The following is a 17,346-nucleotide window of genomic DNA, read 5'->3' as shown; positions in this document are numbered from 1 at the left end:
TAAAAGTGATTTAAATCGGCACTTGAAAGATTTTTTTTAACCGGATTTTTCGCACCAGGGAAATTCATTTCCCTCATAATAACAATATAATTTGTTTACTAGGATTTGGTAATTGAGAAACTGGTTTGTCATGAACCCAAGGTTAATTTAATACTGTTGTACATGATGGAATTAAAACCTTGTTGTTTATTTTCTAGTTATAAATGTCCTCCAATATGAGGATGACAAAGTAGTTTGGAAAACTTTCTCGCGGCAAACTGTGGCAATGAAATACCTCGGAAAAGTTACGAGTCAGACAGCTCTCTTCACAACCACATCTTTTCATCACCGTTGACAAGATGATAGCACCTCCCTCCTAAAGACCCGCAGGACTCCATCCTTCTGCCTGAAAATGTCAGACGAAAGAAAAAGTCGAGTCTTCCTATATTTACTCACGAGAACAGATCTTTTCTTTATGGCTTCATTCATATCTGGTCATTGTTGCAAATCCTCGTCTCTCAATATAAACGAAAAATCAAATTGAGTCCATTTTATTAGGAAAGCAAAAAACTTGAGAAAGAATGGACATAAAATCTTGCCTTTTTTCCCAGATTTGATTTATTGCAAAGTTATATTACAACACCTTCAGTTATTAAACATTGAAATACTACAGGGTTCTACTATCCTTTCGTAGTTTACGATAATAAAACATAGTGTTTGTTCTCAGGGGTCTCCAACTTACATTTGCGACCTGTGACATGATATTCCAGGGCCCTCCATTTAAGATTACAGGTAGAGCAAGGGACTCCATTTTTGTTTAACAAGTTAATTTATATTAATTTTTTATTCACAATTTGGAAAATAAAACACACCCTAACTTCTTTGTTCACATTTGACCTGATAAAAAGTTACAAAAGGCATCAGATTAGGGAAAAATAAAGCAAAAGATAATATTTTATAAACTATTGAGCACAAATAGTCATTCATTATTAGATTTAATCTCTTTAGCTGCTGTTTAAAAAAAACTGTTTCATTCTCTATGGAAGTAAATGTTTGCCATCAGACTTTGAATTTCAATTTCTTGTAGTGTTATAATACAAATAAATAACTACTTAAAGAGCCCATATTCACAGAGAAACCACACAAAAATCGATAAAACAAAGAATGAGCGAACTGAGCGAAAGAAGACACAAAATTATTTGAAATGTCACGCATTTGACACTTGTGTGGAATGTCAAACGGAGCTCTGGTGATTTGTTGTCAAGTGCAATTTTTTCTAAATATGCCTTTGATTAATCAATTTAACGTAAAGGGGCCAATGAGAGAGCGGCCTCAGGTCACATGCTTGCCAGACGTTCCAGCAACTTCCGTTATTGGTTCCCAAATATTTCAGTAATAAAGTTTAAAAATCAAATGATTATTGAAGCCGTCACTGTTTCAAACTAATTCCTTTCCAATGATTACTTTCAAACTGTTAAAAATAAATAAATTGAGCACAATTCTTGTTTAGCAAAACACTTGGGTTGATGAGGATAACATTAAAAACAAACCTGCTCCCTCTGACCTTGAAACACTTACGAAAAACACCAGTGAAACGATAATTATTACCACATTACTTGATCACTCATTCATTTCTTTGACGCCAGTAACAGCAAGACTCTGCTCTACAGGACGTCGGCCCACATAGCAGAACAAAGACGACAGTCGGTGTAACGACGTCGCCGCGACAGTGACTTTGAAGCGGCGTGACTAACAACCGCACCGGATTTCCGATTAAATTAACCAAAATGGCTCAAAAAGTGAATTGAAAAAAGAAAACGCTTTGGCTGATTTCTTCTAAAGTTATTCCTTTTTTTTTTTTAAGATTCCCTCATTAAAAAAAGTAGCGAAAGAATCAATTTATAAGGCAAAATATTAGTTTTTGTAGTGTTGCTACTTTAGCGAGTCGTAGCATTTTACTTAATCGTCTCTCTTTTAGTAATTATTGCTAAAGATTGAAGACATTAACACAAGGTTGCCTCGAGTTCAACGTATTCCCCTAATGACTTTGTTGACTGAGAACAAAGATGATATATTATGCATGGAGTTGTTTTACGCTCGTAATTCCACTTTGCTCATTTATCGTTGATCAATTATTTGTGAACTAAAAACCTCAGTTATTTTTTGCAGTTGCACATAAAAAAGAACGTGTGACAACTTGTCAGGCGTCATCAAAAGTTGCTATGGTAGCAACCACCAAGAGCAAAACAAAAGCAGGGGGAGTTTTGACGACAGGTTGTGACTTCAGCTGATGTTCTAGCGAGACGTTCGGACGGACATCAACCTGACAGCGCAAACATGCGCGCAGACGTGAAACATGTTTGTCACGGCTCAGAGAACACATTAGTCACTCGCTATGGCTGACAATTTGCTCACACACTCACACACACACATCTACACACACACACACGGGTGGAAAATAATTTCACATTTTCTGGAGACTCTTGCAGCGGCTTTTGAAAAGAACACCGCACACATAAGAGACAAAATGGGAACATTATGTTTGTCCTGTAATAGTCTGAGTCGGCACCAGGGCAGCCTCTTGAAACCAATTTAAAGTCCAGAATGTCCAAAAAAATGTTTACCTGAAAGTACTGTCTTGCCAAATAGGGAGGTGAGATATGGCACATATGAAAAACTTTTATTAAGTCCCCACAGGTTTTTGTGCATCAATTCTTTTGTAATCATTCGTGTTTATCCTCCGTATTTATCTGTAATGATGAAGTTTAATTATGACCATTCACTCTCTGTTCTGTCTGTGAGTGTCACATGACCACCGAACTGCATTACGACAGCGGGTCATGATACATATATATGTAGTACTGAGAATTTGTTTTAACATACAGTTGAGGTAAAACGAGACACAACGATAACTTTAAGGTTGTTTCTTTATTAAATGCACAAGCAGAGAATTCAGAAAGGTACGAGGAATCTTTTTGACATTGTAGTTACACTGTTCAGATACAGAGGGAGCCAAAAACAATATTTTAAATCCTATCCTATTAGGGCTTTAACTTTTGTGTTATCTTAGAGTCAAGGTGACCCGAAGGCCCGAAAAAAAAAAATGTTTTTGTGGTATCCCTTGGGTAATCTCAGGGTCAAGGTGACCCGAAGGCCCGGAAACATATGTGTTTGTGGTATCCCTTGGGTTATTTCAGGGTCAATGTGACCCAGAAGGCCTGAAAACAACATTTATTTTGTTATCCCTTGTGTTATCTCAGGGTCACAGTGACACAAAAGCCTGAAAACAATTCTGTTTGTGGTATCCCTTGTGTTGTCTCAGGGTCAATGTGACCTGAAAGCCCGAAAACAAATTTGTTTTTAATATCCCTTCTGGTCAACTTGACCCTGAGATAACACAACAGGAAATTGAGTGCTTTATATTCTTGATAATATTATAATTCGTCAATAGTTAGCATTTTTTTTTTTTTATTAAATTATACTTTTTAAATTGTTGTTTTTTCCCACCTTTAACGTAATGCAACTTATGTTATTGTATTTTATTGTCTGATCTTATATCATTTATATTTGGTTCATTCATTTTTATGCTGTCAACACTACACAAATATCTTCTGGCAATAGTTTTAACAATAATGTTAACACTATTAGAAAAAAAATCCTAGCATTCCAAATTTGCATAATGGTTATTTAAAGCTTATTGCGAAAAATGCTGTTGGATAAAAACAAAAAATGATCTAATTTTCACAAAAGACAAGAAGACTTCAGGACTTAGATGATCTACGATGAAATGTAATCAGATTTTTTTCAATTTCAAAGGTGATTTTTATCGTCAACGTACTCCTGCTTGAGCAGCGCTGAGCTGAATTGATGCTCAGGCTTAAGTGGCAGGATTGTGTTTGTGCTTTAAGGTTCCCTGGATTACTGCTGCTTACGGGGATTTGTTTGTCACGTCACTAGCGGAAGAACTCTGTGGATTATAATGGGATCTAATGAAATTTCGAGGTCATAGTGGTCAGAGTTAAGTGTTTCCATGACAGTACTACTTCTTGAATGAGTGATGCTGCCATATTCAACAACAAAATGTCATCGTTTTGTAAAAAAAAAGTGCATTCTTGGAACAAACATCCATTTATTAGTGTTTTTTAATGAGAAATAAGGTGAAAATCTGTCAAACAGACTGTTTCTGCTTCAAAAACAAACACCAATAATATCTATTTTAAAACCTTTTTATTAACCATTACAGAAAACAAAACTAATAATCTTGCTCCTCTAACGATAATGCTTTTTTAATTACGGACCCATAAAAGATGATAGTTGTTACGACATAAACCGTTAAGTTTAATTTCTTTGATTTCGCTTGCAGGTATTTGTTAGAAGAATAGTGTATACTTTTTTATTTTTTGTTCATTCTTAAATGATCGTTATCATAGATCTGTCACTGGAGCTACTTCTGAGAATAATAAACACACTTTAAGTTAATTTATTCTTGTAAAAAACCCAATATTTATTCCTCTGTTAAGATTTTGTCATAAACGTAAATGTAAACTCAAACATTAACATTTAAATGTGGATGGGCTGAAAAGAACCACTGACACCTCCAGTAAATCCTTTCTTTTTATTGTTATGACTCTTCACAAACATGTGGAATAAAAAGGGTTTAAAGAAAGGAAACAAACCCACGACCTCCGACTAATCAATAATCAATCATTCATCCTTGACGGCACTCATACGCAGAGTCAGGAAGTAAAAAGAAAAGCATAAAAAAGCATAAAAAGGTGAGGACATTTTTGAGGGAGCTTTTCAATACATAATGTAAAACATTTAATTATGTATACCTTTAAGAAGAGCTTGATTTAAATAATCTTGAAACTTGCTAGTATCATTTTTTTTTCTTTTTAAATTATAGATAAATATTTTGCACTAGATAAAAATAACTAATAACAATCATAAAAACAACATAATTAGCAATATAAACAAAATTGTAAAACTGCGTGTTTTTTTAATAAAAAAAAGGTTATTTTCTTATTATCTTTTCTCATTATAATTTTACAAACAAGTAAAATTAACGATAAAATACATATTTTGTCAAGCAATAATAACACGTTTATTTCATATTTATGGAATTATAATATGTATTTAAAAATATATTTAGGGTATTATATTTTCAATTCATTTTCATTCACATTTAAAGATATTTTTTTAATTAATATTTTTAGTCACAAATTGGAGAATGACATATTTTGATGTGGCCTATTTGATTGGTCAATTAGATTTCACCTAAAAATAAGTTACAATTATCATCAGACTAGGAAAAAAAACGAATATTTATAATAAACTATTGAACATAAATATTCAATTTAAAAAGTCATTCATTACTAGATTTAATCTTTTTAGCTCCTTATTGCAATGAAAACAGTTTCTGTCTCTATGGAAGTAAAGTAAAGTTTAACAATTAGATGTGAATAAAATGGAATACAAGGGATACCTCAAACACATTGGTATAAACCAAAGAGCTAAAACAATTCAAATTCAAACAAGTATTTTCTTTCGCAATGTATTTGTTTTCAATGTATAAATAAATCTGTCTAAAATTCAATTATTATTGTAAAAAGTAACATAATTTGGTCTAAAAATATAATTGAATGGTTACATCTGGGCAACCCAAGATCACGGAACTAAATAAAAATTCAAAGACTTTTTTATTATGCCGTCTGTATTTTTCAATGTTGAATAGGACATTTTTTGACATTGAATTATTTAATCTTATTTTTTAATAAAAGTTTTTACTAAATACAATTTTTTTTCATTGAAAAAAAAAAAGCAGAAGGGGTTTGTATTTTATGTTTTTTTTCTGGTTTTTGATGCTGTAAAAATGTTCAGTTTCACATTTACTTCCATTAAAAGTGGACGTCTGCCGCCCAGAGTTCACAGAAAAATGCTCGGAGGATATGAACTGAATCAGAATAGTTCGTCAGAAGCGGCAAATGAAGAGGAAGTGGGCGGACAATGAACCGGGGGGGAAATGTTTCTAATCCAAGGTCCATTAGCGGAGAGCGTCGATGACGGCTTTGTTGGTTGTGTAATTCTCTCTCTGTTATAAAATGAAATGTTAAGAAAAGATTTGAAAGAAATGGACTTTTTCTCCCCCCCCTGCACAGGTAAGCAGCATCAACTCGTCGATGGGCCGGAAGCGTGAGCAGCGGGTCCTACTCATGGTGCTGATCATGGTGATCTGCTACCTGCTGTGCTGGCTGCCGTACGGCATCATGGCGCTGATGGCCACGTTCGGGCCGCCGGGTCTGGTCACGCCGGTCGCCAGCATCATTCCCTCGGTGCTGGCCAAGACCAGCACGGTCATCAACCCCGTCATCTACGTCTTCATGAACAAGCAGGTGAGACGACGAGCGTCCCTTCGATTCCTGCTTCATGTTTGTCGAGTCACTACCTGGAAGGCATGATAACAAAAAATCCTTAATGACTTCCTACTTTTTTTTTAATTACCCTCTATGCAAACCTCCATTAGCCCCCGCCCACTTTAGTCATCGCCAGTTTCTCCGGGTGTCATTATCTTGAAATTAGAGCTATTTTAGGGTTTTATTGTTTGCCGGGGCCCGATGATTGGTTAATGTTCCTTCATCCAATATGAGATTCCATTTTTGAACATGCCCAGGAGGGCGTAAATTACAGCCGACATAATGAGAACACGGCAAAGGTTCAACTCGGTCTCAGGAGCAGCTCGTGTTTATTGCGGGTTGGATTCTCGCTTTAGCTGAAGCCTTTTGACAAGTCATCTGCACACAGACGACTGTTTACAAGAAATGACTCAAATCTCTCCATCATTTGTCTTCGTAGTCTCTTTTTGAACATGTTTCAGAAAAAAAAAATGGTTTAATTATTTCTGTATTCCCTGAATTTATGAATTTAATTTCCTTTGATGTTTTGAATTAAGAGGAAAAATTACAAAAAAAGTTGTATTGATATCTCCAATTAGTCGATGTCGAATCAAAACTGTGTAACAATAAATAAAAGAAGAATATCTGTCATTTACTTAAAAGATCTCTCCGAAAATGTTTTTTTTTTTTTTTTGCATTAAATAAAGTTAACAGTTTTAAGATTAGACAATATAGAATCCTATTCAAAGTAAAGTGCAAAATAATTCTGTATTTCATAAATCTATGGAATTAAACGTTTTTTTCCTTTGATGTTTTTGCATTAAGAGGAAGAAAATAGCTTCAAAAATGTCGAAAAGGATAACATTTAAGTGAAATAATATGAAAAAAGAGGAATGTCTGTCATTTACTTGAAATATATGTCTTCAAATATTTTTGCAAATGCAAAATACAAAACAAAAACGAAACAACAGAAATGTGCAATGATACAGTAAATACCCGTCAAATAAAGAAATGTCTAAAACTGTTCTGTTGAGGTTTTTCTTTAATATAAATATAATTATTTATTATTAATTTAAAACGGTTGTTAAAATTGTTCTCTGTTATAAATTGTGTTGCATCAAGACGATTGTATATCACATTTAAAGTTGTATTAATATAAAACAATGTAGAATCCTAATAAAGTAAAGTGCAATATTACGAAAAATTCAGTAAAAATCCGTCAAAGAATTAATTTAAACCTAAAGTTATGTCTAAAAACAAGTCAAATGCCAAAATCATAATAAAATATAAAATAAATACAATTAATTCTTATAAGACAAACATTTGTATATAAAATAAATGTTTTATATCATTTTTTGAAATGGATGAAAAAAAAATACAAAAACAAAATCAACAGCTTTCATTTATTTAAAACGTGTGTCTCAAACATTTTCTTTTTATTTAACTAATACAAGATGAGAATCTTTTTTTTTTTTAATGACCAAAAAGACTCAAAATCCTAAAGGAACATAGACAGCATAAATTAAAGTCGACTAAGAAACAATATAATTCAATAAAATCAACATTTTGTGGAGATTTAACATCAACTTAGTGTGTCACTTTTACTGTTGATTTAATTACAAATCAACAGTAAAAGTGACACACTAAGTTGATCCAACATGCAGGAATAACACACAAATATTCAACATATAGAGAGAACCTTCTCGTTTAATGTGAATTATTCAAAGATAAACCTCCAGTCCCTCCGTCCAAATTATTTATCAAGGCGGGAGATGAAAGAAACCACACATTTTACATTCAGTTTGTTTTTGGTTTTTATATTCAAAACAAGAGCTAAAGTGTTGAATCATTGACGTTAGGTTGAGTCGGAAGAGCCTAGAGAAACATCCGGACCTGCCTTTGATCCCGGAAGAATGTTTGTGTGAAACTACCTGAGCTTTGTCAAGTTTTTAAGTCGTTTGCTGTGTTTAAAGACCTGGATTCATTGCACAAATAAAAGTCAGACAAAAAGCTTTTTTGGAAGAAAAAAACAAACAAAAAAACACAATTATAGTTTTATGATCTGCCACTAAATAGCAACAAATCATTAACTGGAATATTCCACCGACAGGGGTTATGACAGATTGTCATCACTGAGGTTCCCATGTGGCAGGAACAACTTCCGAAGCCCTAATTAACTGAACATTTCAAGTTTGGGGAACTTGCTAATTAGAAAGTGAGCACAGAAGATCGTTCTTTAAATGAAAAGAAAGGAAGATATAAAAAAAATAGAACACATTCATTTACTCAGAAGAAAAGTCAGTTTGTTTGCTTCATAAGTCGGCGATGATGTCTTGCTGTCAATGCTGAAGATTAAAAAGCTTTTTTTTTTAAAGGTCCAATGAAACATAAAACTGTCTTTTAATTAATCCCTTCTTTAACAACATTAAGCACACCAATTAAAAATACAACCTGTAATAAAATGAAAAAATATAAGGTAGAAATATAGATTTCTTTAAAAAAACATGAGAATATCTTCCTTTTTAATAACTTCACAGTGAAAAGATACATGGGAAATGTTTTGTTACACTTTGAATGTGTATGTATGTGTAAAAAAAAAACCTTTTTGTTTTTTAACTTTCAATTTGAATGTCAAAAGGTTATTAAAAAGAATCAACATGTCTTTACCATTAAAGTTCAACAACAGTTCTGTAGGATACAATTGTCTTCTACTCTCCTGGCAACAAACGTTACAAAAAACAACATTTAAAATGTAATTTAATTTAATAAAAACAAAGTAAAAAATACAACAAAAAAAATCAAGAGATAGAAATATAAAACATTTAAATGAAAAAAAATTGATTGCAAATCAGGTGAGTATAACCTTTTCAGGTCTAAATATTGCTTTATATTTAAATTACCAGAATAAAACACTTTCAGTTCAATTTAAGGAAACAATATGATACACAAATTAAATAAAATGTCATTTTTTTGTATTTTCAGTAGAAATAAATATGCAGAACAAAATGATCAAATGCTTTTCCCCTCCTTTCATTATTTTAAAAGGTTTAAGAACATTTATACAGTACGTATGAATATAATTATAGGGACAAATAAAAATAGTAGATATATGTTAAAATAAGGATTTGTTTTTACTTCTTTTTTTTTTTGGAGAATATGACCAAATCCAACCAATATGTACATTTTATTCTTAAAGATTGCAGAATAATACGTGAAGGGATTTATTATTATTCTCTTGTAATTGGGTCATTAAAATTGCCAACCCAGCAAATTTATATTCGATTCCTTTTTTTCCCTGAGAACTTAATTTATTTGTGTTGCATTTTATCATGATTTGTGTTATGGATTATTATTCATAATAAAATAATGTCAACCTATACTTGGCCTTAACTTTTGAGACTGAAAAATTCTAACCAATAATACTTTGGAAAATGGATGCAAAAAATAGAAAATGGAAAGATAAAATATTGTGCAGTCAAAGCCGACACATTATTTTTGTTTAAATGTTTGTTATTTTTTCACATTTTTATTATTGGTCAGAAAAAATGTTTGTTTTTTTCGAATTATATTCATGTTTATTTTTTTTGCAAACTTTTTTTTTTTAATTTAAATCAGCAACCGCAAAAAAATGACTTTGGATATTCTTTTTTTTTCGGGTATAAAAGTTCGAATGGTGTCATTTAAAACGACTTTAAAAAACAATTCAGAATATCTCAATAAGTAAGTCAGTAATTAATATTTGTAGAGCGCTTTTCTAATCCAGGGTCACAAGAGCTTCAACAATCAAAATCAATACACATGTTACACGTTTCTTGAAGGAGTCAGTAGATCATCAAACACAGAGGGAGAGGAAGATCGTTCCAAAGCTTAGGAGTAACAGCCTGGAATGATTTCTCTCCTCTGGTCTGGAAGCGTTTTCAGGAACCATCAGTAGATTCTGATCCACAGACCTCAGAGCCCGAGCTGGGGTGTAAGTCTGGATCAGATCACTGATGTAAGGAGGAGCCTGACCATGAATAGATCTGAAAGTAAGAACCAGAATTTTAAAGTTGATCCTGAAAGAAACTGGAAGCCAGTGAAGAGTTTTAAGGATCGGAGAAATGTGAGTTCTTCTACTGGAGCAGGTCAGAATTCTCGCTGAGGAGTTTATTATTATTATTTAAGGAGCGAGACAGCCTCTTATGAATAAGATTTTTACAGTTTTCAGTTTTCTGCAGTGTTGAACTAGAGACATGTCTTTGTCAAATAACACAACCAAATTTCTCAATAAGTGAATTGAAGTCTTCAAGATGACACCAATCACACTCTGTTAAGTGGAAAAACTTGGCGACTACTTCACTGCTTTTACGGAGTCATAGATCTGACTAGAGAGGGAAAACTACCCTCTCTCTTTTCCCCCCAAAGTTAAATGATTTGGAAGATGTCCACTTCGAACTCACTTATTACGAGAGAAAGCTCTTTGTATAAAACCATGAATGTAAATGGGTTTCTTTTCAAGCTGCATTCATCATTTTAAAAAGAAGAATGGAAACACGGACAATGGTGCGAGGAGATAAAACTCTCACTTAAATGAAGCTGCATCTCTTCTCCGACACTTCTCTTGGTTGCGAAACTTTCCCCCCCGACAAGAAAAAGATCGAAGCTGCGTCCACACAAAAGCCACGACATGTTGCTGTCATTTGGAGTAAATCTGTCGACCGCACGCGCGTCCTCGGTCACGGCCAACTGATCTTACAGGAACATTTGAGGCGTCACATCATCGACCTGCTGGCAGCCGGAGGAAGCGCGAGAGAGAGGACACCAACATGTCCTGTATGTCATTTTCAGTCTTCAATTCCTCCCAGCCCGTTACTATGGAAACTGTGAGTTGAGGCGAGTTGAAGACTAAAAATGCTGTACAGATTCAAGTAGCAGCTGGTGTGACGTCAATCATCAGCGGTAAAAACACCGCTGCGGGGAACATTCATGATTAGCCGGGAATTGTGGGTAAGTTTCCGGCTTCCGGTTTCTATTTGTGGTTCGTTACAAAATCAATGTGTCATCGCGTTAGCTAACATTTATGAAACGCGGATGAATAAATGTTATATTATCAGACCAAGAAAGAATCTAATAGAAAATAAAAAAACAGGTTCTTATGAAAGAAATAGAGCTGAGCCAAAGGCATCATGGACAGAGTCAGTGTTGAGATTAGGAAATGCACTAGGAGTCCCAGAGAAGAGCCATTTTGGCTTTTCTGACTATTGGGCCTGGATGGTGAGGCCAGGGAACGTCCGACCAGTAGAAGAACATAAGGAAGAACCAGGACAAAAATGGAGAGGGCATGTCTTTAATCCTGGGAACAGGAAGAGGAAGGTCTGGGCTTCTTTGATGAATGTGCTGCCCCCGTGACCTGACTCTTGATAACCAGGGATTAAGACACAGAGAAACCTGATTGGAAAAAAAGGTAAATTTCCCATGATATTGTCAGTCATTACATCTTATTATCTTTGAAATATATTAATTTTAGCACATTTCACGCTCTGATGGTCAGTCAGTTTGGTGTGAAACGATAATCTGGCCATAACACTTCCTCTTGTGTTTCAATAACACATTAATTCGTCTGCCGGTGTTCAATATTGACTCACAATATTATTATTTTTCAGTGACTGAAAAGTTTGATTTCAGTGCGTTATAGCTTCGACGTTCTCGCCCGAGGTTGCGATCTCTTAAGTTCTTGTCGGGTGTCCACGGCTCATCAAAGGAGAACATGTGATGAGGGGATGAACTTGGCTCCAAAAGATCCACAAGATGAATCTCAATTCTACCTGGCAATGAAGGCAATTCCTGTCTCCACTGCTTTCTAGCATTTTTTGTTGGTACTGGTTTTCCAAGCAAAGTTACATAGTTTAGAGCACAGATCAAATCTGGACATGCTTTAACACATGTGTAACTTTTTTTTTAACCCTTATTTTATCTCAGTGTCAAGGTTACCTGGAGGCCCGAAAACAAATGTGCTTCTAGTATCCTTTGTGTTGCCTCTTGGTCAAGGTGAACGACTTCCCTGGCTTCCACAAATACATGGACGGAGGTCGTTCACCTTGACCCAGAGGCAGCACAAGGGATACCACAAACACATTTGTTTTCAGGCCTCCGGGTCACCTTGACCCTGAGATAACACAATAATTAAATAAAAATAAATGGGCACATAATGTACGGAGAGAAAAGAATAATGTCACAACGTTATGTTGTGCTACGTGAAAAGATGTCAACAGAATACACAAGTGGTCATAATGTAACAGCAGCTTGGTTTAGATTAAAACAGTGTTATTGGTAAACTTCCAAGAGGCAATATTGACGCTGATCAATGTTTAAATAAACCCATTTTTAATTCGCTCCAGACGGACTCGCGTTGACTGGACGCATAAATCTTACGCACACAAATCTGTTCTCGTCAATTGAATCTGTGTAATTCCGCTTTGTTTAGATATGGTGAGTCTGGAAACAAGTTCCTGTGCTTTTCATATTTGAAACCAGAAATTATAAAACTTTATACTATGAGGTAAAGACCTTTTGAGGCGTAAAAGTAGTTGTACTTTTAGGAAGAGTAGGCTCTTCTTAACTTGGTTATCATACCATTGTTAACTTGCTTGCACACAAACTCAAAGATTAAGCCACGCAAGAAACCACGGCGAATATGCGAAAGGCTCTTCTTCAGGTGCTGTAGTGACAGCATTTTTCTATTGTGTACTCCCACACAGTTTTGCTTTGTTTTGCTTTACTTGAGAAAATAAAATTCATATTATAATTTTAAAAACAACATTTTAAGTTCAGTGAAAATATTTTTCCTGATTAAACCAAAAAATATTGTTTTAAACTTATGGAGAAATTGCGTTCTAAAGAGGAATTGAAGTAGACTAAGTGTCTAAATTTGACTTAACTCTTAATTATTGTTGTTTGGAAACGTAGCATAATAAAAGTGCAGATAATTCCTGACATACATCACAGAGATAAAGCATTGAAATATATACTTTCAGAAGAAAAAGACACTTCTTAGGTTAATACTAATTGATAATGCTAACTTGGTTGATCCTTTTTCGTTCCGTCCTCGAACTCTCTTCCTGCAAGTATAACATTTTGTCTCAAAGGTAAAGCCTCAGAAAAAGTCTTACTACATTCAAAATGAGAAAGGCTCTTCTTCGGGTGCTGTATTCTGTTACGTACTTTCCCTCATTCCCCTTTGTTTCTCAATATTGATATACTTTACTTAAGAAAATAATATTCATATTATGAGGTCAAAAATAACATAACAATTATCTCACATAACAAGCTGAGAACAACTGTCTTAAAATAGTAACTTGCTCATTACGAAGCATCTAGAGCAATAGAAGGAAAGCAAAAAAACATTTAAATTAAACTTTTTCTTAACAGAAGAGAATTTCTTTTTCCATCCGAGCGTAGCGAGCACAACCTCTGGAATAACTTTGCATATACATATTTCGGTGATAGTGTCTTGTTTAAAAAAAACAACACACTCACGGCATCATCTCAAACAGCACACGTCAAAAAAAGAAAGAAAAAAAAGGACGACAGCTTCTCTGGAAATTGATAGGACTATTCTGACATGATCCCTTTCACCGACACACAACACCCACATCCAAACAACCTTCCGCCCCGTCATAACTTATGTATATACACCTGTCATTATGTTCACCTCTTACCTGACCACAACTTCTTTTTACCCACCGTTCTTTTTTCTTCTCTCTCTCCTGCACCCGTCACGCTCTTCTCCATCATCCCCCGCATCTTTGAGAGCTCGGACAGCCGAGGTGAGGAGGGAGTTGGCTGGTGTGTGGCGCCCGGAGGAGGCTTTCTTTAGTGTTGGATAACCTACAGGTTACTGGCAGACTGACAAATAAGACGAATGCATTGCCCGGGAAAAACAATATAAGGAGAATATTTGTTGATGTCTCCGGGCGTTTTTTTCCGGTCTTCCTCTCATGTACCTGTGCTCTGCAGGCTTTTTGACAGGCCAACGCCGCGTGTCAGGAAGTATCGACATCCTCTCAATATTACATTATTAATGGCCAGTCGTGGTTATAACATCGCTCTCAAATTTGATTCCGCCGGAAAAGTTTGTGACATACAAGGAGGGGAATCAAAACACAAACGACTCAATAGTTCCTTCTTTGTTAAAGTGAAATTCAAACTCGTTTTCTACTCACCCTCATGTTGACTAAGAGTTAGAGTTATTTTGAGAGTAATCTGTTACTTTTTAGTGTTTAGTGGCATTATGCTAATGTAGCGACTAATGCTAACTTGTCTTCGTCTTCACCTTTTCCAAAAACGACAAACTTAAAAACATCCAAATATTTCCATGCTGCTCGTTTGTAAAGTCCATCTTGTATTGAAGCCTCGACATGAGAAATTGTTCTGGAAATAAAAATGTAAAAAGTCTATATTTTCAGCGTAAATCTTGTAAGTAAGTAAGTAAGTAATCTTTATTTATATAGCGCTTTTCCAGACCAGGGTCACAAAGCGCTTAAACAATCAAAACAATATTCAATAAAGTATACATTTTAAAGATCAAGATACAACTGATAACACAACAGGAGTTCCAGAAAATCAAGGAAAAGCCTGAACAAATAGAAACGTCTTAAGATGTTTCTTGAAGGAGTCAGTAGACTTGTGCATGCATACTGGCACTTGCAATAGGTTTCAATGAGGGGACAATTGGAGACCAGGAACTAATGTTAGTTAAGCTGACTTAAGTTTTCTTCAGGAAAATTTCTAATGTTGAGGCTTCAATACAAGATGGACGAGCAGTATGGAGGTTTTTAAGTGTCTTTTTGGACACAGATGAAGAAGAAGAGAAGTTAGCATCTGTCGCTAATGAACATACATTTTTGTCTATAACTCTAAAAATTAAAAGATTAGTCTGAAAGTAACCCTTGTTTGACGTAAGGGTGAGTAGAAAACAAGTGTAAGTTTAAAGTTTGCGTGATCACTTTGACAGTAGTGAGCATGTAAGCGTCACGCTAACTGAGAACTAAGGTTTCCTTTTTCTTTAAAAGTTTTCTCAATGTGAGCTTCCTGTCAAGTGTTTATATTTATAAAAAAGCGTATTATTGCATTTCTTATTGTTATGAGTAGAAGCAAAAAAGAATCCACTCTGGACCAATTGGCTTCATCACACATACTGTAGTATCTCGACAAATAAGAAGGCTACATTGATTATCTGTTACAACAAAAAAAAAGTCTTTATTCTGAATTTAAGAACGACATTTCCTAAATGCTTGGATGATTATAGATTATAGTAACGGGTCACAAACAGATGATAATCTGTGGCCCTCCATTTTACCACTGAGGGATGAACAAAAGACTCCATCTTTGTTTTATGTCAGATGGTTAAGTGATTTTATTTTTTTGATGATATAGTTATATTTTAAAAACGCATACATTTAAAAAAAACATCCCAAATTTTCAGAGAAACCAAAAAAAAAAAATCCTCAAATAACAAAACTGCGTCCCCTGTGAAGCCAAGTTCAGTTTAAGACCCTTTAATATTTAGGAAAATCATATTTTTCTAAAAAGAAACACTGTGTTACACCTTTACTGGGATTTCAGCCTTCAAACTTCTATGCCAAGGTTGAAAGTTTAAAATGTTTTTTGGCTTTTATTCATAAAATGTTTCCAAAAACCAACTGTTTTTTTTGCACTCATGAGAAAATGTAGTAGACTATAAGTATACGTAAAAATCCAAGAGTATACTAAGTATACTACGTTTACTCAGGAGTGGCATCAGTCATCCTTTTTAAACTCTTCTTTCAAATGTTTCTCCCAGCAAATGATGTGTAGGTGCGTGTTTTCAACCTGATGCTGAATTATTTAGAGTCTTCCTCGTGTCCATCAGCCAGACAAGATACCTGCACTCTGAGCTAAGAAGCTCAGGGGATTGTTGCAGCACTGGCTTTGTGTAATAAACGGATATTCTCCGTCTTTCAAATTCTGTTTTTGATCTGAAGAAAGAAAAGGAATCTTCACAAATTTCCAGCCTCTTTTAAGATAATATGAAAAAAGTGATTCTTGTTGTTTTTTTTCTTCCTTCTTAGTGAATAATAACTGTGTAATGATGCAGTTAAGATGGATTTTTGCGGAAGAAAAGGCAATTTGGCATCAACAGTCAAGATAAATTGGGCAGTAGTTTGGCGAGAGTTTATTTTATTTAATAATATTACAAACGTAAGGCTGACGTTCAAACTGACATGTTTTCAATGCTTTAAAAAAAAAGATGTATATTGTGTATTCATTATATTTGTTTAACTTATATGTTCTGAATTTCTTCTTTATTATCTTTACAATATTGTTTTCATACGAACATAATCATTTAAAAAATGTAAAGGCATTATGTTTATATGGGTTCATAATAATTGTATATTACTTATTATACTTACTTACAATAATAGCTTGTCTCTATTTTTGCATCATTACTCTTTTTTCTATGAATTGTTCTCACGGTATTTTTAACACATAATATTCTTATTTTTGTCACTTATATGTTGTACTTACTCATTTAATCTTACTGTTTCACATCAAACAGAAGTTTTAAATTGGACATTTTTAGGCATTTGGGTAAAATGTTTTTGTAGGAATTATAGTTTATATAATTATAATAGTTTACCTTTCTTTTTGCATATTTACTCTTGTTCCATGCATCCTCTTTTTTCAATTATTGTCTTTTAAAATATGTATTCTAAATGTTCTTTAGAAAACACATTTTTCACTTTTTATATTGCTAATATAAATTACTTGCTAATTGTATCTCAGTATTCCACACAAAACACATGTTTTAAATAGAAATAATTGAGGCTTTTGGTTGATATGTTTTTATAGGAATTATATATATTTTGTATTTATTATAATATTTTGCCTTTATAACTAATTATTGTCTCACAAATATTACATTTTAGTTATATTAGTTATATTAGTTAGTTTATGA

At 34.0% G+C, this 17,346-nt stretch overlaps 1 protein-coding gene across 1 annotated transcript in view; it reads left to right on the top strand.

Moving 5' to 3' along the window:
• Nucleotides 1-17,346, top strand: part of LOC148063386 (vertebrate ancient opsin-like) — a 52,878-nt gene that overhangs the window by 32,875 nt on the left and 2,657 nt on the right. Inside the window, exon 3 of the mRNA XM_087810514.1 lies at nucleotides 6,138-6,371. Coding sequence (XP_087666640.1) covers nucleotides 6,138-6,371 — 234 coding nt within the window. The remainder of the gene's footprint in view (nucleotides 1-6,137; nucleotides 6,372-17,346) is intronic.

This window comes from Callionymus lyra, chromosome 16, assembly GCF_982586985.1.
Source record: "Callionymus lyra chromosome 16, fCalLyr1.hap1.1, whole genome shotgun sequence".
NCBI lineage: Eukaryota > Metazoa > Chordata > Actinopteri > Syngnathiformes > Callionymidae > Callionymus > Callionymus lyra.
Note: the sequence above shows the minus strand (reverse complement) of the source record. Positions and strands in the feature narration are given on the sequence as shown.